The 24,067-nt window shown below is 40.4% G+C and overlaps 1 protein-coding gene across 2 annotated transcripts in view; it reads right to left on the reverse strand.

Moving 5' to 3' along the window:
* Positions 1-6,773: 6,773 nt before the first annotated feature.
* The window catches only part of epha4a (eph receptor A4a), a 41,228-nt gene continuing 23,934 nt past the window's right edge, over positions 6,774-24,067 (reverse strand). Inside the window, exons 5-18 of one of the 2 annotated variants that reach the window (XM_051131341.1) lie at positions 21,109-21,444; positions 19,728-19,852; positions 18,498-18,657; positions 17,993-18,104; positions 15,808-15,866; positions 15,437-15,550; positions 15,100-15,285; positions 11,067-11,128; positions 10,758-10,967; positions 10,366-10,542; positions 10,089-10,282; positions 9,398-9,556; positions 8,192-9,076; positions 6,774-7,835 (exon numbers count right to left, since the gene is read on the reverse strand). In XM_051131341.1, the coding sequence (XP_050987298.1) occupies positions 8,962-9,076; positions 9,398-9,556; positions 10,089-10,282; positions 10,366-10,542; positions 10,758-10,967; positions 11,067-11,128; positions 15,100-15,285; positions 15,437-15,550; positions 15,808-15,866; positions 17,993-18,104; positions 18,498-18,657; positions 19,728-19,852; positions 21,109-21,444 (2,009 nt within the window). In that variant the 3' untranslated portion in view covers positions 6,774-7,835; positions 8,192-8,961. The remainder of the gene's footprint in view (positions 7,836-8,191; positions 9,077-9,397; positions 9,557-10,088; positions 10,283-10,365; positions 10,543-10,757; positions 10,968-11,066; positions 11,129-15,099; positions 15,286-15,436; positions 15,551-15,807; positions 15,867-17,992; positions 18,105-18,497; positions 18,658-19,727; positions 19,853-21,108; positions 21,445-24,067) is intronic. The other variant, XM_051131350.1, reaches the window with a different exon arrangement.

The following is a 24,067-nucleotide window of genomic DNA, read 5'->3' on the forward strand; positions in this document are numbered from 1 at the left end:
TTGCAGCGTGCGCGTTTTGATCGAGCGATGTTTCGCATGCTAGAGATAATGAGGACAGTCTGCGGATTACTTCTTGTATGTTGTGCGTAATTCATACATATTTGTCCTTTTGTATAGGGTTTGGCTATAAATTCAGTTTCATAGGCTCCAGAAGTTGACAAAGACGTAGAGTTTTGTAGAAATACTAAAGCTCGCCTCAGTATTGGTCTTGGACCACGGTGAACCTGAAAGCCTCGGAAAAGAAATGTGTTTGCGCTCGGCGCAGGGGACTCTTGGCATGGCGGTCTGTATGAATTGTCCTGTGGTGCACATGCAAACCGAGGCACTAAGCTCATGGCCTTGTCCAAACATTTCCCTCACTCACTTCGGCTCTTGGTATTTATCCCTTGCTCCATCATTATCTCTATCTCTCGTTTCTGATGAATCACACAAGTGTTCTCTATATCACACTTTGTGGTTGAAAAGGTTCCAGGGCTTTGTTGCATTATAGAGATGGATCTGTTGAACTTTTCCTAAGTTGAGGATTTCAAGATTGCTGGCACAGGCCAAACCCCTGCTCGCGTCTGATTTATACTGCTGGGTTTTTCTTACACAATCTCATAAATACTTATCACCGGACAGAGAAGAAATTAAGCCGACTGCTTTTTGGCCGCAGTGGTGTCTGCAGCGTTTTAGCTTGATAGAAAACCAAACTCCGTTTGGCGTGCGGATGAAGATGCTGTGTTGCCGAAGCTGTGGGAAATGGCTGGGTATCAGAACCCCATGTTGGGCTAACAGCATTTTCAGGACAAAGTGCACCTCAAATACTTTTAAATCCGATGCTTGCGTGTAGTAACTCAACACCTGTTCCTAAAAAGAAAGTCAACAGCCCTGTTCCAAAACCTAGTAAACTACCTATCTAGACAGCATTTTAAAATTGTAAGTACGCAACCAACATAAAGGCTGTTCCAAACAGTAGGCAGCATCCCTGATAACACATGTACATCTCAGAGACGTCTATTTGATGTCTGCATTTACATCTGCAATTTGTATTTTTTAGTTTGTTTGTAGAATGTTTCCTATCAGATGTCAAATAGATGTCTATTAGATGCCTTTAAGTTATTTATGATTTAAATTGTATGTAAAACTTACATCTTACAGACGTCTGTCAGATGTTTGTACACAGCAGATGCTTTCTAGATCAAGTGATCTTTAACAGACATCTTGCAGACGTACGTATACTATCTGGGATGACTATGTTAACTTTCTAAGACATCTAAAGGAAACATTATGTATTCAGTGAACAAGTTAATCCAAAATGGTGGAGAATGTGGGGAAAATGTTGATTAAACTTATAAAGTATCAATAAATAAAAAAGTTTAATTGATTTAAAATGAACTATTGACCAATATTTGTTTGTTTAGAGTACGGTGTTGTTAGCACAGTAGTGTGATGAAACTTTATGCAAAAAATTAATGTAAATCTAGGAAAGATTTTAATTTTTAATTAACATACATTTGTAAAACTATACTCTGGTAAATTACAAAAAACTAGTGAATGCTTCTGCAGCTGGGTTTCTAATAAAGCTGCTGAGGGAGTTACTGTAAATTTGACATCTTTCTCTCTTCTGACTGCCATAATTCATCTCTCTATATTAATTTATTTTGGAAAAAGTCATGGAAATGCAATAGTATTTTTTTCCCCCATTTGCTGTTGAAGCAAATGGGAACGCAAAAGTAATATTTGCTATTTGGTCTCCCATGTATAGAAACTTACCCTGTTAAAGTTTACTTTAAAATTACAAACCCAGAAATGTGAAAAGAGTCCATTAGAGTCTCTTGAGTTTTAACGCTATATCTGTGTGATGTGCAAGAGTTGCTGTTTATGTAGAGTGTCCCAAATCAGAGGTTCCATTTCAGTTAGTATGCTGCATAGGCAGCTCACTGGGTTTTGAAACAGAGCTTTTCTGTGTGTTAAACCTAGAGAAACCTTGGTAAAAATCAATCAAAAGTCCTCGAGAGAGTGGCAAATGAAGAGTAAAAGTGCAGAAAAAAATGAGCAATGAAAAGCCTCACTACATACAATGCAATGACAGTGGAGAGACAGTGGGAAAGGAAAATAAATTGAAGATTTTAATTGCATTGAACCCCCTCTGCTCTCTCTATCTCCCTCTCTCCATTAGATGTGTGGTTCCGGTAAAAGCCTGTGGGTGAGTATGACACTGTTAAGCAAACCTCATTACCTTTGTCATCTCTTTCTCATTAATCATGCAGGGCTGTATGAAGCTCACCACAGCATGTGCACACAGCCAAAGTCAATCACTCACTCTTATACACCTCACATATTAATAGGCATGAAATGTCGATAATGTATTGAACGCAATCCAGCATCAAGTGATAAGTTAAAATCAGCTTCATATATTTAGAAGGAGGATGAGCAAAGGTCACATTTGAAATGTCTGCACTGTAAGATTGTTTTCCAGTACAAATATCACATTATATATGCTGGCTGAAAGAGCTCAATGCACTGCAACCAAAGAAAACACATGCAAACAGAAATAAAACAATAGCAAAATAAGAAAACATAATCAGTTTTACAACACATATGTGACCCTGGTAGGGCTGTCAACGATTAATCGTGATTAATCGCATACAAAATAAATGTTTAAGTTTGCCTAATATATGTGTGTGTACTGTGTGCAATTATTATGTATATATAAATACACACAAATTAATGTGTATATATATGAGAAATATGTTATTAATATACAAAATAATTTTATTTATGTATAATATCAAATTATAAAAATTATAATAAATATATATGCTTGAAAATATTTCTTAAATATATACATGAATGTGTTTGTATTTATATATACATAATAATTACACACAGTACACACACATATATTAGGCAAACTTAAACTTTTATTTTATATGCAATTAATCGTGATTAATCGTTGACAGCCCTAGACCCTGGACCACAAAACCAGTCTTATGTTGCATTATATTTGTAGCAATAGCCAAAAACACACCAGATGGGTCAAATTTATCGATTTTTCTTTTATGCCAAAAATCATTAGGATATTAAGTAAAGATCATGTTTCATGAAGATACTTTGTAAATTTCCCACCATAAATATATCAAAACTTAAGTTTTGATTAGTAATATGCTTTGCTATGAACGTCATTTGAACAACTTTAAAGGCAATTTTCTCAGTATTTTGATTTTTTTTTTTTTTTGCACCCTCAGATTTCAGATTTCCAAATAGTTGTATCTCAGACAAATATTGTAATTTCCTAACAAACCATACATCAACGGAAAGCTTATTTATTCAGCTTTCAGATGATGTATAAATCTCAATTTCCATAATTTTACACTTATGACTGGTTTTGTGGTCCATGGTCACATATGCTGCAAATACTCAAGCCAATACAGAAACGCCGACTAAATACTCAACGCAACCAAACAAGTTGCAAATCCTCACAATGCGACCAAATACAGAAAAGAGCTGCAATTTGCACAGACCACAACAGAAATGCTTCAAAGGTACCCCAACAAGTTATGAAAATACCGTAAGTTAGCCAGCTTTCAGAACGTTTGTACAGTTAACAGCTAATAATTTCCAAAGGGCTATGGATACAAACAATAAACAATAAACTTTACCTTTCAGGTCATCAACAGCACAACTGACGAGGAGACATCGAACAAACCACGTCACAGCCAGGTTCGACACTTTTTTTGTCTGGTGATGTTCGATTTTTGAACGAATCGTTTTTTGAGTTGGTTCTCAGGACGTAACGGATTCACAAAATCGAACCGAATCGAACTTTAGTTCCGGGTTGACGACGGAAGACGCGCAGCTGAAGTAAAAACTAAAAAAAAAATAAATAAATAAAAAAATAAAACAAAATAAAATAAAATAAAATAACCAAATGAGCCTTTTCAACGAACTGTCGAAGTGTGCCGATGATTAGGCTACCGGCTGATGCTCGCCCTTAATAGCGTAATCTTAAAAGCTTCTTTAATAACAGTCAAAACGTACTGGAAATATGCTTATAACTAGTTTTATTAAATAGGTCTTCATTATAAATAAAGCATGGAGGGGAAAAAAATTGTAGCTTGATATGCGTGCAAATTATATTTTAAATCAAGCCGTTTATAAAGACAATAAACAAGAAGATGATAAAACTTGTTTACAAGTTATAGATACTTTAGACACAGAGAATATCCGCGTTTGAGGATCAGTGTCTGTACTGTAGGTGGACATTTGAATGTTTCCTTGATATAACATAACACTGAGTTGTTTAAAAAGAAACGCATAGTGACGTCGTTGATGATTTTGAATCGGTTCATTGAGCAGAACTGCCGAAAAGAACCGGTTCGATTAAATGATTCGGACTTCAGTTGAGTCCTCTTGAAACATTTCCGTTGTCGGAAATTATTATAGACTTGGTTTTAGAGAGATTAAAAAAAAATAAATAAATAATTGTTTTCTCATTGTTTTCAGCATAAACCTCAATCTAAATCTGGATATTTGCCAGTGGAGTAAAAAAAATACTTTTTTTCCATAGAGGTCAGTATTATTAGACAATATTAGACAGTAGTATTAGACAGTCTGTTAACTAGAAAACAAGACCAAAATACTAAATTAAGAAAATAATTTAGTGCTGTGGCACCCAGTTGACAATATTGCTTATTTTCACTCTACTGTTCTACTTTCCTGTAAATATGTCTGGACAAAAATAGAATTTTTAATACATTTTTGTTTTGATCTGAATTATTAATTTGCAGTTTATCACTGAAACGTGTCTTGAAATGCCATCTTGATATGGAGCCAGAGAGATTCCTTCAGTTCAGAGAGAGGTCAAGACAACGGTCTTCACACACACCAGGATGGCTGTTTGTATAGGGATTATTAGACCAGAGGTCTCGTACAGCTTAAAGCAGATTATGGAAATGCAAAATGCAAAAGTTCCCACCAACCATTTGTCAAGAGCTGAAAGGATCTGTTTTGATCACTTATTTAACATTCAGCCAGTGGTTATTTAACCCCAACAGCCATGGCCAATATGGGTTATAATGTCTGGGTGGGGTTCCCCTTAATCTTGAACAGAGCAAAAAAAAAATTAATCAATCAATAAAAAAAAAAAAAATGTATTTTTGTATATTTGAGAAAAACATCTACAGTGACATTTTTTTAACCTGGGAAACAAGACAAAAATACTTTTTTACAGTTTTTTTTTTTTACCCTTTACTAACAGCAACTCAAGACATTTTCAACGCTTGTCTGGGATAGGACAAGATGAAAGAGAGGGAATGACTTAATTTGCTGCTGCTCCGAATTTCGATTGTTAATCTTTTCCTTGTTCAACTTTTTTTTTCTTCTCTTTCTTCTTTTTAAAAAATCCATGTGCTGGAAGTTGTTGAAAAGAACTGATAAAGTGGCTATTGAAAAAGACTGATACTCAGCTGATAAAAGACACCAGTACTACAATACACAGACCTCGCAGAGGGCAGATATAGGACACTAGAACAAATTTATATAAAATGTAAGACCTGGCTTACATCCTGATGGTCCAGATTGTGCTGTTCCTGAGCTTAAAGATTAAAACTTAAATTCAGGGTTGGTTTTGTAGCACGACTCTCTCTCAGACTGCAGTTGTAAGCTGCTTCTGGGTCCTCAGACACACTCTGTCCTTCACCACCCTCTTAGAGTCTAAGTCCTGGTCCACGCCGTTCCTGTTAAACCTCATCGAGAGCTATCAAAACACTCTAGTTCCTGTTCTCTCTCTCGCTTTCTGCTCTCATCCTGCAGGAATGCTGTTTCTCTTCCTCATTACATATCAACCCGATTCAGGCTGGTGAGTCTTTCCTGAGTTTAAACTTTTTTTCTTTTTGCTCAATCCTTCTCTTTTTTTTTCCTGGGTGACGGGTGTCTAAATACATGCATAATGAATGCATCTCTCATTAGAATGATTGTCAGAGGAAAAACATTGCTTGGCTCACGGCAGGGTTTTCTGGGATTCTAAAATTACGTTTTCTCCTCGTTTTTTTCCCTCCCTCCTTTATTTATCAAAGGCTTTCCACAATCAGCCCTCATCGCGACTGGGACGGCTGTGGGAAACAGATGTTTACTGATTAAGCAGGCGTACCGTGCCAAAGCGGCTGTATTACGGCCCATTCAAAGTGCAGAAAGGACAGGAAAAAAGTTTAAAGAAAAAAAGGAAGGGGGAGAAAAAAAAAAAAAGAGAAAGGCTGACGAAACGCAGGCACTCACGGGCAGCCCCCTCTTCTGCCGCCGCTTCAACCATAATACGGTTTGATTGTTGAAATTGTTCTTCAGTGGAGAATTTTCTCATTTTTTCTCTTATTTTTGATACGCTTTTAATGTGTTAGTTATCCCTGCCAAGCTGCCTTTGCTCACAATCAGCGTTTACACAAACACTCACTTCAAGCTCGGGCTGAAAGAGACGAGGAGAGGAATGATGGGTGAAAAGGAGAAGAGAAACTCAAAATAATCTGAATGCCACTGGCAAGGCCGACAAACCTGTTTATACCACCACATTTGGCCGTTTCGTTTCAAGTGCGGCCAAAACGTAATAGAAATATGTGACCGGCATTGGAGCCAACTGTCCGCTCTCGCTCTCGGCTGCCACTTTATGTGGATATCAACACCGGATCTATTTCTCTCCATGTGATAATACCTCATCAAACGGCCCATCCAAATACCTTTCCAGCAATCCGTTGTGGAGAATTAGCGGAATTAGCCACATGAATCACGTTAGACGTTAATTACAATGCACTTGGCAATCATTTATTTCTCTCATAGCTCTATTTTACAATTTACAAACTAGATAAAAAAGACCATAAATAAATGACATGTTTCATGTACCTAAATTCATAAAATAAAAAATGGAAGAGAAGGAAAACAGTGACACAATTATGCACAACGTTAAACCGAAAAATGTCTAGATCTGCTGGGAAAAAATGCGGTTTGTTAGTGTTCCTCCAGAATAAACTACATTAGGAGACTTGGCACGGTACATTCTATTGAATTTCTCTCCTCTCACATTCATTGCATATTCCAAACAGGTCCTAAACAGGTGAGGAGGGAATATCGAAAGATGAAACGGGAAGAAAGCAAAAAGCATTTCATACGAGAATGCGTAACATTAACAAGAAGTCTCTCAGATTGGACGGACAGATGGATGTGGTTGAGAAGAAACTTTTTTTTTTCCCTTTTTATAAACATTCCTGTAATAAGTTTATTTTAGGTATAAATAACGTGCCTCTTCTTGCAGTCCGCATTTGAATGAGCATTGAAATCTTTTCGGTTAGAGTCAAACGACCCAAATGAATGTGTGGTGTTTTTTTAGTTACAACCTCCAGCATTGGTAAGAAGCGAAGAACAGAAGTGGCTTAGCGTATATAGCAAACAACTCCAGTATGTCGGTCTTCAGAGAGTAGCCACAAAGTTCTGCAGTCTCGGCACACATCATGTGCTTTTGTCCTTTGTGTACGTGCCTCAAAACAAACCGTCATCCTTCAAAGGAAACAGCAACGTGCTGCACTGAGAACGGAGAGTGGGTTTTTCCTGTCAGGAGTGAGACAGAATGAAAATGTTCATTATATCTCTCAACGAATCTCTTAGGAGACATCCGAAGGCCTTTTGGCCGCTCCTCGGGTTGTTTGTCAAGTTTTCGGTCTCCTTTTGTGGAAGCGTTCAGCATTTGCTGGGAATCGTGGGAATTGAACTCCTTTGTCCTGGTGTCAAGTAAATGTAGTTACTGAAACTGCAATGGATGCGAGTCTGCGCAGCAGATATCACTGCGGAGCAGATGTGTGAAGGTGACTCTGTGGAGCGAGAGAGAGAGAAAAAGAAAATGATTATGATTCAGGGATTCAAAGCGTGTTCTGTAAACAGACCAGGACACACAAACGCAGCATTAATTGAAGTAATCCACCGAGTATGGAAACTGAAATTGCTCTGTTTGCTCTGTTGCTGGGGAGCATGGGAAAAACACATTTCGCATTTTTGGCTTACTTTTCATTTTGAGCTCATCCCATCAAACGGCACCAATATATATCCCTTGTATTCATCTGCACTGGTTCTAATCCCAACTAATGAGCGGATAAATAACTGCAGGGGACGGAGAGGAAGTAGAGCAGATCCCATAAACATTGGGTCCGACTTGTTACTTTGTGCTTACCTTAGCTCAGCTCTGATGGAACTTCCAGCAAGGGAGACATGTGTTGATTTCACGGCCCGCCGAAGGTCTCCGGAGACAGAGAGGCGAGGAGAGAGAGACAGAGAGAGCGGGGGAAAACTGTGGAGACCGAGGTGGAGAGAGAAAGATGTAAACTGAGGGCCGATTTTTCTGTTCCAGCACAGGCCAAGTGGAGCGGTGTGGAGAATTGTGGAGTGGAGACAGATATTCCATTCGGAGGGTGGGGAGACCTGGAGACCTTCCAGAGCTGGTCCTCCATTGTGGACGTTGGGAAGATGAATGCCTCTCCGAAATCCCCGGAACAAAAGCGTTAAAGAGTGCATAAAATCTTTATCTCCGACGCTTCCATTTCGAGCGTAAAAATTCCACCAGGTGCCGCCGAGTAACCGTGAAATGGCAGGAGCGGACCCAAAAAAATCCAGTACTATTTATACATTTACTTACAGGCACGTACATACAAAAAATCAAATAACGAACAGTGAAACTCCTTCGTAGTTTCATTGAAATGAAAAGCTTCCTACAATCGTATCCAGAGCGTCAGTACAGCGCGGGGCGATCCTCTTGAATGGATGGCGGGGATGCGTTATTATTGAAAGAAAAGTGCTGTATCGTTTCTCTGAAAACTTTTTCTTTAATGTATTTTTCCCAAAATTTAATTTAAAGTGCATGGATGAGGTAAATGGATTTTCTCAGAACCAAAATAAAAAAGGAAGTCCAAAGTGTGTTTCGAGTTTGTGTTTGATCCCGTGGGTTCAGACAGGAACCATCCTGTCTTGCATTTGTTGCATCTGGGACAGCATTCCCTGCGCGCTGTTGAGGATCTTATCCTGATGTGCGGCAGAGGAGATCCCTATCCTTGCCATGTCTCTGTTCCAACGAAACACAAAAAAACACAAGTGATGAGAACATGTCTGATTTGGTTTCATTTTTGTATCCGTCTCTCCTCATTTGCGTTTAACATGAAATCTCAGAACTCAATCCCGGCTGAGCATTTGAATGTCAAAGTTGCTTAAAGCTTCGTTGGCATCTACAGAGGTTTTGCACGGAAATGTGACTACTGAACCCATACGTCATTTAAGAGCTGGGTTTCTTTCTTTGCTTTAGTCAAAAGCACACTCAATGCCAATGTACACACATTAGTCATCTTCTAACACTTTAAGAATGCCTAGTTTTTGTCACGTGACTTACTCTTGTGTCATGTGGACCACAGCCTCTGGAGTGGTGTAGCCAGCAGCGGTGAAGTTGTCTCTGTAACGTTCCATGTTGATGGCCTGCAGCCAGTCGGCAACTGATCCCAGGGTAGATGTGAATTCTGGGCTGCTGGGCTCCAGGAGGGTGGTGTTGGGTCTACAAAAAGAGAAAAGACTTGGTTAGGAGCCCCAAGAGCTTGGGCTGGCTCTGTGTTGCCCACTTTGAACAACATAAGAAAGAACTATAAAAGATTTTATAGCCGTGAGCATCACTTCGTTGGAACACGTTTATATAACACTGCAAGTCATGCATGTAACATGCACTTATGTGCCACAGCTAAAAAAGCATTTACAGCAATTTATCACCGGTGAAAAATGAGACTGGAACCAAGTACATGACTTATATGAGAAGAGACGTGCCCATTCAAACTGAGCTAAGATTTTAAGCCGAGTGGATTTTAAAATGAGCTAGGATTTTAAGCTAAGTTGATATAAATAGATTTTTTTTTTAAAATGTAAATTGCATTAGAATTTTATAATATAATATTAAAATATAATATATATTTTTTAATCATATTAACATAAAAAATAATAAATACAACTCCAAAAAACTGCTAGAACTGTAATTTTTGCCCTTTAAAAAATAGGTGCGTGTTGCCCCTTGGCTTATGTAAGATTTATTTTATTACCTGGCTATCTCTCCTCCCGTCCTTTTCAAGCTGTTGGGGTTGCGGATGAGTTTGTCCAGCATGTTGACAATTTGGCTGAACTTTGGCCTTTCAGCACGCTCTTTCTGCCAGCAATCCAGCATCAGCTGGTGCAAAGAAACTGGACAGTCCATGGGCGGAGGCAGTCTGTAGCCTTCCTCAATTGCCTTTATAACCTGAAACAAACATTCAAATGGTGTTAAACAACAGCTGAAAATGTCTACACTAAAGCTCTGAATCAACTTTGTCCAACACTTACATCCTGGTTACTCATGTCCCAGTATGGCCGTTCGCCATATGACATCACTTCCCACATGACAATGCCGTAACTCCATACATCAGAGGCGGAGGTGAACTTCCTGTATGTAATCGCTTCTGGAGCGGTCCAGCGAATAGGTATCTTGCCTCCCTGTGATTGATAGGTTCCTGTTATTTCCTTTCGAAAGAGATAGCAAACACATGCATGGAGGTTAATCACACACACGCATGCACACACTCACATACACACGCTCGGCACTCAGTGTTGGGGTTAGTTTGCTAATTTCTAAATTTGCTTGAAAAGACTAGCACTTTGTGTAAGCACATGCAGGTTAAATGCATTAATGAAAGCTTGTGTTAAGGCTGCAAACACCAGGCTGTGTGAAAACTTACCCTAGTAGTGTAAGCAGCATCTGGATCTTCCTCCAAAACTCGAGACATGCCAAAGTCAGACACTTTACACACAAGGTTGCTGTTAACTAGGATGTTGCGTGCCGCAAGGTCACGGTGGACGTAGCTCATGTCAGATAGATACTTCATTCCAGAAGCAATTCCACGCAGGATGCCCACCAGCTGAATAACAGTAAACCGTCCATCGTTCTTCTGTGAAGGAAGAACATTTACAGTTAAAAGATGTTTAAGCTAGTACGGTAGAGCGTAATAGAGAGTATTTGCTTGAAATAAAACACAAACAAAACCCACCCTGAGAAATGCATCAAGGGATCCGTTCTCCATGTACTCAGTGATGATCATAACTGGCTTACCTGTGCAAAAAGAGAGAAACAAAAAGAGTAATGAACTGACATGTAAGTGAAAAGTAACAGTAAGACATTTTATAATGTTACAAAACTAATTATATTTCATATATGAAATTATATTTCATATAAATGCTGTTCTTTTTGAGTTGTCTATTCATCTAAAGACCCTGAAAAACATAATGTACCACCGTTTCCACAAAAATATGAATATAAATGTTTTCGACATTGAAAATCATACAAAATTTTCCTTGAGCAATTCACCCTGTTAGAATGATTTTCTGAAGGATCATCTCCTGAAGACTGGAGACTGGAAAAAAGCTCTTTTGAGCATAAGAGATAACTTTAAAAAACATAAAATGTTGCTGATCCTAGATTTTTGAATGGTAGTCTATACAGCTGAAGTCAAAAGTTTACATACACCTAGCATGAATCTGCAAAATGTTAACTATTTTACCAAAATAAGAGAGTTCATACAAAATGCATGTTATTTTTTTTTTAGTATTGACCTGAGATATTCAGATATTCAAGGGTTCAAATGGGGTTCAAGGGTTTACAAAATACACTTGCATACTTGCATATTTTCCAAGGTGTATGTAAACTTTTGTATAACTTTAAATTATGAATGCATTTAATTTGCTTAATCTTGAGTTTTCAAGTTGGAAATCCAACTTCCATTGAACAGAATACATCATTAAAGCAAGCAAATCCTTTGTAGCTGCATAATAGCACCTGATTGGCTGCATTTTGTCCTATTTAGAACCAATCAGAGTTTGTAGATCTGGGTCCTAAACCAATTATCTGCTTCAATCATATGTCTTAAAGAGCAAAAACACTGTCAGTGAAAACTCTAAGTGCATCAAAATGTCAAGAAAAATGCTGATATTTTACTTTGTTTGTCGCCGCATGCACTCAGTTGCCCACATCAGCACATTTGAATGACACTTCCCAATCAAGCCCTAAAGTGTCCGTCTGCTAGCCCCTCCTCTTTTCTCACACTCCCCCTCTCTCTCCTCCTCTTCGCTCCTATTTGCGAGTGGGATTTCTGTGTGGGTTTGTTTACTGAATGCAGCCGTTGCTGGAGGCTATCAGGGCTGGATTCCCACATTACCTGCCAGTCAGTACCGAGACAAGGCAATGCTATGGCAACGCAGGCCCCTCTCACGGAGCCGAAAGGAAGGAGCGCAGGGGCTTCACAAAAGAGGACAATGGCTCACGCACACACACACCTACACAGAGCCGCTTACAAACGCGTACGCACATACACGCTTCACCTCAGAGGAATCATTTCAGTGTTCTAGCGGTGCCTTCATTATGCAAATACAATCTTGCGTTTAATGCCAGCGCATAAAAGACTGCGCCCACCAAGCCCGTCTGTGAATGCTTTCTGCGGAGACGGCTGGCATCCTGCTTCACTCCCGCTCTCTGAGGCTTAGGGGCATTTTGTCTTTATTTATTTAGGACAATTTCTACATCATTAGTAATTTATTTAACAGGTTTAATTGGCCCGGTTGGAGGCGTAGGCTACGAGAGGGCTGCCATTGTCTGTTTGTAATAACAGTTATCCTGAAGACACTATTTCTCTGCCATGCTGAGGATTATGGGAGAAGGGCTGCTAATAACAAACAGCACTCCAATGCTTCAAGCTAAGCCAGCTATGAGACACCAGTCCTGTTAAAGGAAATGTTCTGATTACATTTTTCTTAATTTTACCTCATAACCTTAAAAATGAAATGAAATCAAATAAAAATTAAATTACATAACAAAATGGCAAATGTTTCATGTAACTGAAAGGCACTGATGGGAATAACGGCGTTATATATAATTTTTATATATATTTTTTCAGTAACGAGTAATCAAATTAATTACTGTCTCCCCATTACAATGCCGTTACCGTTACTGACGAAAAAATATTATTATAATTTTATTTTTCAGTTCATATGAATGGATGCACAGTGTACGTGTATTTGATGAACCGTAGACTCTAGTGTGAATGCACACGACTAGCCATCGCTTTGTCTCACACACACGCAAAGAAAGATACAGAGTGAGAGAATTTTATTTACCATGCAGAATTGACGCACTATATGTAAATGATATTCTTTGTTGTATTTCCCTGTCAAAATAAAAATATTCCTTTGGAATACTTCAACTTTTAAGAACTGCCAGTTTCTCCAGCAGTAAGCGGAATTAATGCGCAAACGGCAAACTCATTGGCTGGCGTTCATCCTATTATGAATGCTAAATTATTATAATATCATATTATAATGCTTGACTGACTTATGCTAAGTGTACTTTCAGATATTTAAAAAACTATATTTAATATTAGTCAGGTGAATAAACAAAAAAATTTACTAGCCAATATTCTATTGCCTAAGTGTCTGTAGAATGTCCCACAGCAACATTAAAATAGTGTAGATTAGTGTACAATGTTTTATAATAATAATTTATTCTATTTAGTGTCCATTTCATTCATTTAACAAATTTAATAATGGGAACATCCAGGTTATTTGACATATTTGAGCATTTTTTTTTTAACACAATAGTTACTTTCCCTGGTAGTTAGTTACTTTTATAATGATGTAACTCAGTTACTATTTGTGCAGTAACCAGTAACTATAACTAATGACTTTTTTAAAGTAACATGCTCAACACTGCTGAAAGGTGTACTTCCATTCCGTGTACTTCCATATAGTCGCCATTTTTATTTTTCATTTATTTTTCCACAAGTGGTCTCTATCCTGCTCCTTACGTCTCGGTCTTTGCTCTCTGTTTCACTCCTGTTCCCTTTCTCTTTCTGTAACCCATCTGTTGGCATTGTCTTCACTAATACATCAGAGAGGATGGGTATTTGCCAGGGCTGTCTGGAGAAAAGATGTGACTCGGTGGACTTGTGGGATTGTTACATGTCTGCAGAAGCCGCTGCATATGAATGCAGCTCTCTCCAATGCAGTCTACCAAAACAAAAAAAAAAAAAAAAAAAAAAAAAAAAAAAAAAAACATCTTCATCTTTGTGTTTCTCCAGAGCTCCCGAGCTGCCAGACAGCACAAGAGCCATCAGCGTCAGAAGACACTAAGGGTGTTCTTCAGTCCAGCTGTCAAATGCAAAGCCATCTAATGCAAATCACAGCTCCACACTCACACACAGACACACACCAGGTCCTCCGCATATTTGTTATGCACGGTGAGGTCTGGCCACAACTACGCCCTGGAGGTTTCTTAAACACACATATGAGAGAGTCAACTTTCAATCAATAGCAAGTTATTAAAAGGTTTGATGTCAGGTCTGCCAGCCGGGCCAAGATTCCGTTCTGGTAATGGGAAGGGTGCATTACAAAAGACAAGGTTGATTTTCATCAAATTAAGGAATGGAGAGTGCGTCATTTCTTCAGCGTGGTTCCAAAATGCAGTTAAGATGCAAACAGAAGGCACGCATCAACAGTACAAAAACAATTTAGACTCAAAATGGTCCAACTCTTAATAAAAGGCTTTGATGGCTAAGTCAATGCAAAAATCAAACCTAAGGAAATGAAAACCATCAGCTCTACAGCAGAGCTTCAATGGGTGGCCAAATAAGCTGGCAACACAGCAAACAATATTTTTGGTTAATAAGCATTTGTCTTGTTTTGCAGTAAAAATATCTAGACTCTTTTTTGGCATACAAAAAGTTGTTAAAAAGTTATGTAAGAAGGAAAATTGCATAAAACTTTATTACTCGTTACTTATTTTTAAGTTAATAAAAGTATAAATATCAATGATTAAGTCTTGTTTCTTGTTTTAAAGTATAAATCTTACCAAGTTAATGAGGTTCATGCTTAAAACAAGAAAAAAATGAGACAGTGAAGCACACAGCTTGAATTGTAAAATAAACGAGGTCACGATTTGCAAAAGATATGCAAAACTAGAACATATCTGTTTAAAAGGATGTGGTCACCGTCTAAGAGTAGCTTGTTCGCATTAAAAACTGTCAAAAGACTCACATTTAGTGACGACCCCCTCCAGTCGGATGATATTGGGGTGGTCAAACTGGCCCATGATGCTGGCCTCGCTCAGAAAGTCCCGCCTTTGCTTGTCGGTGTATCCTGCTTTGAGGGTTTTTATGGCTACGCAGATCTCGCGCTTTCCAGGCATCTTGAGACGACCGCTGCACACCTCCCCGAATTCTCCTTTAAACAGAAAAATCAGAAATGTCTGTGGTACATAATGACCCATGAGATATCTCTGGAGCAGTGGGCTAACATTTCACTCTAACAGTTGCGGTCTAGCTGCACTCAGTCTGAGACAGGCGGAAAGGAAAACAGCAGGTCGTTTGCTCACCAATGCCGATGACCTTTTCAATCTTGATGCAGGAGGCGTCGATTTCTTTAGCGAATTCACGGACTGCTTGGTTGGGGTCCTCATAGGTGAAGGGGTCCACATAGATCCGAACCCCTGTGGAGAGACGGAGAGAGGTGCCTACATGTTAGGAGGCTAAAAGAAGAGGAGGGGAGGATTGCTGGCAGACAGACAAAATGATGAATATACAACATCTGTTGTCCATTATCCTCCCTTTCTTGTTGGCTTCTGTCTGTCCTCTACCACATTGAGAACATAAAAACTTCTCTTCTTATATACAGCTTTAACTTATGATACATACATATCTGGGAATGTATCATTGTGTAAATGTGTTTATGTAGCCGCAGCATTACCTGGATGTAAATGCCTCTCCTCATCAGAATCCTGTTTGGCTTTGCTGTATTTGCTTCTCCTGTTAGAGAGATGAGAAAGATTTTAATTCATTTCAATTCTCTTTAATGTCGCTCTCTCTCTTTTTTTTTAACAAGAATGAGATTCTTTGAGATTTAACAATGTCAAAACAATTTGATTGTTTTTGAAAACCAAAGTGTGCAATTTAAAAGTCAGATGTGTAAAGTAACTTTTTTGCATTAATTTTTGCATAATTTATTTGACTTTTAACCATTATTAAAACATATTCTAAAATAGGTTGTTCACTTTCAAGGTTAGTGATGAATGAAAAAATCAGACACTTAAATGGGAATAAATAAATTCATACATACATAAATACACAAAGGCTAACTGACACGTGTGAGACACGGTGGGCGGTACATGAAGGACCATGCTGTTCCTAGTCATTGAAGCAGGTCAAAGTTTTGAATAACCTTTTAACCTTTCTTTAAAAGTAGAGCTGTAAAAATCTGTAAAGCTAATAAAGCTGCAAGAGAGAGTACACCATCAAAGCAACAAGATGAACCAAGTCCACTGGCCTTTCATCTGAAATCATTTAGAGATCGACAGATAAAGAACAAACAGGAATGATTTAAAGAGAATGACAGATGAGTAAACACAAACTCATCAAGTGGCCAAAATGGCAACAAAGTCCCATTTGAAACCACTCCACCCCCTCCCCTAAAAACATCTCTCCTCGTCTGTCCACAATGACATAAAGGAGCTAGTATGCGCCACCTTCAAAGTTCCCATTTCACCCAATCACCTGTTGACCCCTTAGGGCCAAGCGCTGACCCCTCGGCATGGGCGCAGGGAGCAGAAGAGAAGCAATGGAACGGAAAACAACCCCACCCAGGACGCTGCCCTAACCCAAGACTCCCTGCTAGGTATGGGGTCACCTGCCTGTATTTAGAAAGTGGGGGCTCGGCCGGGAATGCACAACTGCTGTTATTGTTTTTCTAGTGGGTTCTGGTGTTGACAAAGGCCCCCAAGGTTTGGGGCTAGTGAAGGAAGAAAAGGCTAGAGGGAGGGAGAGGGGCATATCCACAGGTAGAACAGGAGGAAAGGGCCAGGCTTTAACGCCTGAGCGCTCCGCAGAAGCTGGAAATAGCTCTGCCTGCAGGGGGCCATGCCTTCGTGGGAGGAGGCCTTGCCATCAGCCCGAACGGTCGGTACACATTTATTTTAGGAACAAGGAGATTATCAGGTGTGCTATCCAAGTACCGAAGCGAGGAACCCACGGCTTTGTGTGAGGCTGTAACCCCCTTCCTCGCCTCCTCGATTAAGCGGTTGGTGTCCCCTCAAGGTAGAGAACAGCGGGCCAAAGGTGAGAGCTACTTGGGATGTATAGTCTTGTCTCCCGTTGAAGGGCTGCACTAAGGAAGTGCTTAATGGCTGCTTGGCCAAAACAAAAGCCCTATTCATTAGCTTGGATTGTTATTTTCACCCTGAATGAGAGTGATGCTTCTCTTCAGGGACTTTGAGGATGCGGAGATGATTATCTCAGCTGATAATGATACAATGTCAACCACTGTAAGAATAGACACTCTCACCCTGGTCTTGGGAAACTACGATCGGACACAATTGGAGGAGGCCTTCTCAAAGGGAAATGTAGCTGATGATACCCGCAGTGGAGTAAGAGTGAGAGTTTGGCAAGAAAAAGTTGTTTGATTAAGGCAAGGCAACCATGACGTTTTGCCCGTGGGAGTATGACAGCCGCTCTGATTGAGTACAGTACACAGACGTACACGTATGCGCACATACGCCGTCCTGCCGTGTGTCTCGGCTCCCTTGGGAATGGTACATGTTCCCTACGGATTCCGACACACACGGCACGGAGACCCGTAGCAGCACAGCGGAGACTAATCAGGCAGAGCTGCCAACGGCCTGTCACAATACCACTAGCTACACCACAGGGAAAAAGAGAGCGAGGAAGCGGGGAAGAGAAGGAGGAAGAGCCGTGAGAACCAGACTGATGGACAGGTAGAGAGAGGGGAAGACAGCAGGAGTCCAACAGATAGAAAGACTGATATAGGATGACAGACAGGGGTGAGGGAGAGGTGACAGAGATGCCCACAGGGACAAGGGGAGAGACGGAGGAATGCTTCCAGATTGCGACGGTAGACCTAGTTGGGCCTGGTGGCTTACCTGCGGCTGATGATGAAGACTCCGATGAAGATGAGCAAGAGAATCACACTGCCGATCACAGACACCAACAGCACAGTGGAGTTAGCGCCATCTCCGATAATGGGAGAGGGAACTGAAAGGAAAAACAGCGTTAAAAGTTCATTTCAAACGTATAATTCTCATTTAAAGCATCATATTAAACTCGTCAGACATTTTGAATTGTTATAGAAAAGCCCGGTGAGGAACAAATCATGTTTAAGTTGCTGGAATGACCTAAGCTCCAAAACATTCCACTCATTACAGAGTTTACTTTAAATGCTTTTAAAAATACCAGCAACTTTGTAGTGAGCAAACAAAGAATCTATCGTAAAGAAAAGGAAAACATACACAAAGGCTATAATTATGTTACTTTAGAGAATAGTTTCCGGATGAATGGCTGATCCACCCTAAAACTCAACACGAGTCTCTAATTGTGGGAACAAAGACTTGCCATCGTCGGTTCAGTAACACGCACACGGAAACCTACCTGAATTGGTCATGAACTCAAAGGGGGCGCTGAAGTCTCCATAGCCAGCGGCAGTGCGGGCGCGCACATGAAACACGTAGGAGGTGAGCGGGCTCAAGCCTTTGATCTCGGCACTTCGGGACGAGGTCTTCATTATGCGATAGCTACGCTCGTTTTGATCCTGATTGGATGAGAGGAACAGGAAATGTTGAACCAACTTTTAGGATTGGTCATTAGGTTTGTTTTATTTGGAATCAAACCCTGATAAAACAAAACGGAAGAGGGATTTGTTTAATGTCTGACACAGAAACTACAGCCAGGCTTTTGTAGGGAAAACCGCAACCTTGTTGTACAAAAACAAGGTTGCCATCTTTGTTTTCGCTCGCTCTCTTGGGTGTAACCTGAATTTGCTTGTTCAAAATTCCCCTGTTTCATCACTAGATCCAAACCACTTAAACGATGTCGAGTTTGAACCAAAACAAGCAAAGGAACTAAGTTTAATTGTTTTTTTTTACCCGATGTCCCCTAATGTTTGGCTTGTAATTGTTGGATCACAAAACAAGAACCTTTGTGTCTTTGACTTGTGTGTGTGTGTGTCAGTGTGTGTTTGCAATGGAAAATCTCAGAGTGTAAGGGAAAAGAATCTGACCACTGCTGCAATCTGTAATCAGTCAGCCAGAGGAAGACACAGCGGGAGCAGAGAGAGGAGAATGCTGTTATCCTCTCTCTATCCCAATGGCCCGTACGCTCCACCCTAGATCTGTCCATCCACCCCATACTGTTTCGACCCGCCGGTTCACCAGACTCCTGCTGCGAGTGTGAGTGAGTATGGTCTGGCCATGAACTAAAATGCAGCTCTCTGGTTTTGATGTACCTGACAGCATACGGCTCATGTTAAGGACTTAAGTGAAGGCTTCACCTGATTGCTACATCTTAAACTGTGGCTTCAAAAAGGCATCTCTCGCATTTTTAGTTCCTTACGAGTAAGTGATGTCATTTTCCAAAGTACATCCCTCATCCAATGCCGTCAGAATGAGAAACCTCATGAAACACATGCAAAATTGAATGTTTTCAACCAGCATGGTTCTTCTGGTGAAGCAGGTTGACCAAGCTGGTTAAGAAGCCTCATGGGGCTGCACGCCCATATCCATAACACAACATATGCTGGTGACCAGCATTGCTAGGCTTTTCAACATGGAAACTCTCTCCAGGGCAAAATTTTGGAGACTACTTTCCCATGAATCTTCTCACCTTCTCGTAGTACTTGACCTCGTACTCAAGAATGACTCCGTTGGGTCTCTCAGGCTGTTGCCATGCCAAAGACACAGCGTGTCTGGTGATGTCCTTGGCCTGGATGGTGGTAACTGGAGAGGGAGCTGGAGGAGGAGAAAAACACAAAGAGAAAAAGCTTAGGATTGCTGGGAGGACCTCAACCACCTATCTGTTTCAAAGAAACATAAACATGTTAGAGTCATAAAGCAATGAGGAGGCATGATATTGGTGATATTTGTGTTGTCATACTGAGAGAACCTGAAAAACAACTACACGCTGGAAGCTACACAGGTTAGCATCTGAAAAATGTAGTGATTACAGCTTCCCAGAATAACGTTGAATCACCAAAGGGAAGTGCCCATTATATCATCATTCCGGATGCACTATGAGAATCACTCAGGTGCTTCTGATTCTTTTCTTTCTCTCATAATTCCACTTTGCTACTACAGAAGGTCCATTGATGCAGTTATCTAGGGAGCACATGCTTATCTAATAATCTTTCGGGTTTTATCAATGACACTCTACAGTTGCCAAAGGGGAAGCCAGACCATGAAACAATCCTGGCTTAATTCCTCAGTGCAGATGAAAATTATAATTATAAACAGATCAGTGTTTAATATATATATTAGCTTGATTTTTATATTTCTAACTGCTGCCATGCAGTTCTGTAGCTTTTCTGAACGGCGGCTAGAAATAGCAAAAATATTAATACTGATATGGCCTTTAGAAAGCACCAATAGGTGCCTAAGTGCTTCAATAGGGCAATGTCTGCTCAGAGCCCCGATATATGGTGTTATAAAAGCTAAGAACAGACGGTCAGGAGAGAAGGTCTGTTTGAAGAGTGTACAGACAGGTGTGATGGCTATTACAATCAGAGTTCACCAAGACAATGATGGTGAGAAAGACTCTTGGAAGACCCCACTCCTGGGGGCCCTACATGCAAAATCCCCAAAGCCAGACAAAAAGGCACTTCCTGTCTCACGCTTTCTCAAGAACCCGAAATTAAACACCTTGTAAAAGTTAATAGTCCACTCAGCGCAAACAAATGTGAGCAGCCAGCAAATGCACATATGTGCAATTTGACCCGACACGCGGTTTAATGTCATAAAAATCCATTCTGACAGACACAGACAAGGAGTAATTAGAAATTTCTCTGCGGTGATATAAGACAGAGCACTTTCACAGACGGAAAGCTGATTAGCAACTTGATGACTGTGTTCTGTATCAGACTGTGGTGACAAATTCAACACATCAGCCTGTGACCAGATCACATGACGAAATCATCCTGGTATTTAATGAAGTCATAATAGTGGGAATATCATGTTTAACAATAATTTGTGAACATAAACCACACACTTACCCGCTTGGTTGGTGGTAACCGTCACAGACACTGCCTGTTCTGGTCCGGGACTCTGTTTGGAGACCCCATTGACTGCCCAGATCTCAAATGTGTAGTTGGTGTGAGCCTGCAGGTCATTTATAGACACCCTGGTGGTGCGCAGGCCCAGCTGCTGAGGGGAAAAATGAATGCCGTTGCCGCAGGGCTGACAGCGCTGACCATCAGAACTGCACCGCTTGCATATCACGTTGTAAGCGAGGTCCTGCCTTCCGCCGGAAGATGCTGGAGCAGTCCACTCCAGATTCACCGAGGTCTCGTTCACATTGGAAATAAGGTGCTGAGGAGCAGATGGGGGCTCTACGAAAACAATTTTGGAAAAAGAAACAGTTTAGAAACACTATGACAAAATATGCACATGATTTATGTTTCATTTCCGCTACAGTGATGTCTAGAAGTTTTGGAACAAACAAAACAGGATTATGACTGTGGCAGAGATTGATCTCAAAATACACCCTTGGCAAGGGAATCTTCAATGGCAAACAAATACACACCCGCACACACATACACACCACCATTTATTGCCACTGCAGGCAGCTGATGTTACAGCCTATGACGGATACGAGTCTTGTTTGTGTGCTTTTGTGTATTTGTGTACATTTGCGCTGTTTTTCTCCATGGTGTTTTCGTAAACCAGGCACTGCTGAATTTAAAGATAATTACATTTATGACAAACCAGCACCACAGGCGACGCGGCGCTAGCTGCGCAAAAAGGAAATACACTCAACCCGCGAGAGAGTGAAAGAAAGAGAGAGAGAATGATTACATCTCCATAATTGAGCAACTTGCTGATAGGGATCTCATAAATGCTAATTTGGTCGCCCTCGTTGCCATTTCTGGTATAGCAATGACGTTCTCATCATAAATATGGTTCTCGAAATCAGCAATCCCAGGCTGACTTTCTCACAAAGCTTGCCCAGGGGAACATTTTATTGCTCGGAGGTTGCTCAGGAGACTTAATTGAGTTCTCGGTTAGGTTATATTAAAGTATAAACTTGAATATAGATGTTTGTCCTAAAATTCCTGAGGAGAAATAAACAGAAAGAAGTGACTGAATTGTTAAGGGGGTGCAGTATTTCAGTCACAACGTTTTTGGATTTCATCAAAAATATCTTAATTTGTGTTCTGAAAATGAACGAAGATCTTACGGGTTTGGAAAGACATGAGGGTGAGTAATTAATGACATAATTTTTTATTTTTGGGTGAACTATCCCTTATACATTATAGTGTTTCTATAATTTTATAGATCAGATCATTTGTGAAAACTGGATGAAAAATGTTTAAATTCAGATTGAAATGTCAAATCTTGACAGCCTGAGCCTGATCTGTTTTGAAACTCTAGAGGATTTGAGATTAAAAAGCGATATCCACTTTATTTTTTCAATGCGGAAGCAGGTTATTCCTGCAAATGTGCAAGACTTCTGATTCATTATGTTACAAACTACTGTGTTTGTGATTATGATAATTAAAATAACAACAAATACCAGTTTGCAAAAACAAGAAGCATAACTGTTCAGGAAACCTAGCACATTTGAAATTTAGAAACGTTCTTACGTATAAAAAAAAAAAAAGGTTCCACATGGGTCACATTTGAATCACATTGCGGTAATGAAGAAGCAAATTAAATTCTAACCCTGAAGCATGTCTCCTCATCTCCTATTGGCCAGACAAGCAGGTAGTCTCGCTTCCAAATCACACAACTGATTAAGCCAAAGTTGGCATATTTAGTTTGTACTTTGTAAAAATGACTCACTTTACTTTTTTAACAGATTTCATTTGAGATTCCTATGTGTGGTCTCAACTACCACATGCCCAACATCAAACTCGATGAGTGACGAGGACAAACATTTAAGCAGGATGTGTCTCATTATCCCTCCTTGAGGTCTCCCCATATGGCAAAAGCCATTTTCAAATATCTCCATATCCTCCAAATCATTTAAACTCTTCAAACACATATCTGACCTAGGTCTGGATTAGATTGAATTCCTCCTGGCTGAGCTTTAAGTGTAAATGGTCTTTAAACTCTGTTTAACCTGTATTAAGTATGTGGCTGCTGTACCCATCCGGCAGACCGGGGTGAACCGAGCACGCTCCCACGGTGGCTCGGTGCCACACGCTCCGTGATTGACAGGAGCTGATTAAGTCGACTGGCTTCGCTGCATTTTAATACGATAAGGTGAGAGAGAGAGGCTCGGCTCGGCAAGCGTAATGGGGTCGTTTCTTGCGCGCCTCTTCGCTGTCTGTCTCCCCACTTTCTCGCATTCTGCTTTTTTCCCCTCCCTTGCTACCTAGCAGCTTTTTATCTCGTTTCTTTGCGTGCGCCTTTAGCGAATTGGCTGTTGAGTATGTGACGGGTGCTTCTGGGTAAACGACAGACGGCGATATGAAAGAGAGCTCCAATTAAAGAGGCTAGAGAAAGCGAGAAAGACAATCCGATACGTAAAATGCACGTCCAGGCGGCCGATAGGTGCATGAGAGCCCTTTCCCCCCACCTGCCACCCCTGATCATTCAGATCTGGAAAACCCATTAAACCTGACACCATGAACACATCTGGCCTGGGTGCCTCTTTGCCCTTTTCTCAGAGATATTTAATAAATATATCACGTAATGCTTTTCTGATCACCCCGACTTGGTGTGTGTGTCTGCAAAAACCTGAGTGATTCGTATGTGAGAAAAACCGTGTCATGAACAACTTGACGCGTGTGTTCGGTTTTTACGATTAACCCTGTCGTCTTGGCTCAGTGCTGTGGCGCGTTGACTGCCGGAGCTACAGTGCAGGTCTCTATTTAACAGGCAGAACACTGTTATCAAGTCTATGACTCACCTCAGGGTCTGACACACATATCTGTCTTTACTCATCATGACAGGCTCCTCCCAACTCACTGCTACACACACATTTTCAGGCAGTCACGAAACTTTTTG

The sequence above is a fragment of the Labeo rohita genome, chromosome 2 (assembly GCF_022985175.1).
Source record: "Labeo rohita strain BAU-BD-2019 chromosome 2, IGBB_LRoh.1.0, whole genome shotgun sequence".
NCBI lineage: Eukaryota > Metazoa > Chordata > Actinopteri > Cypriniformes > Cyprinidae > Labeo > Labeo rohita.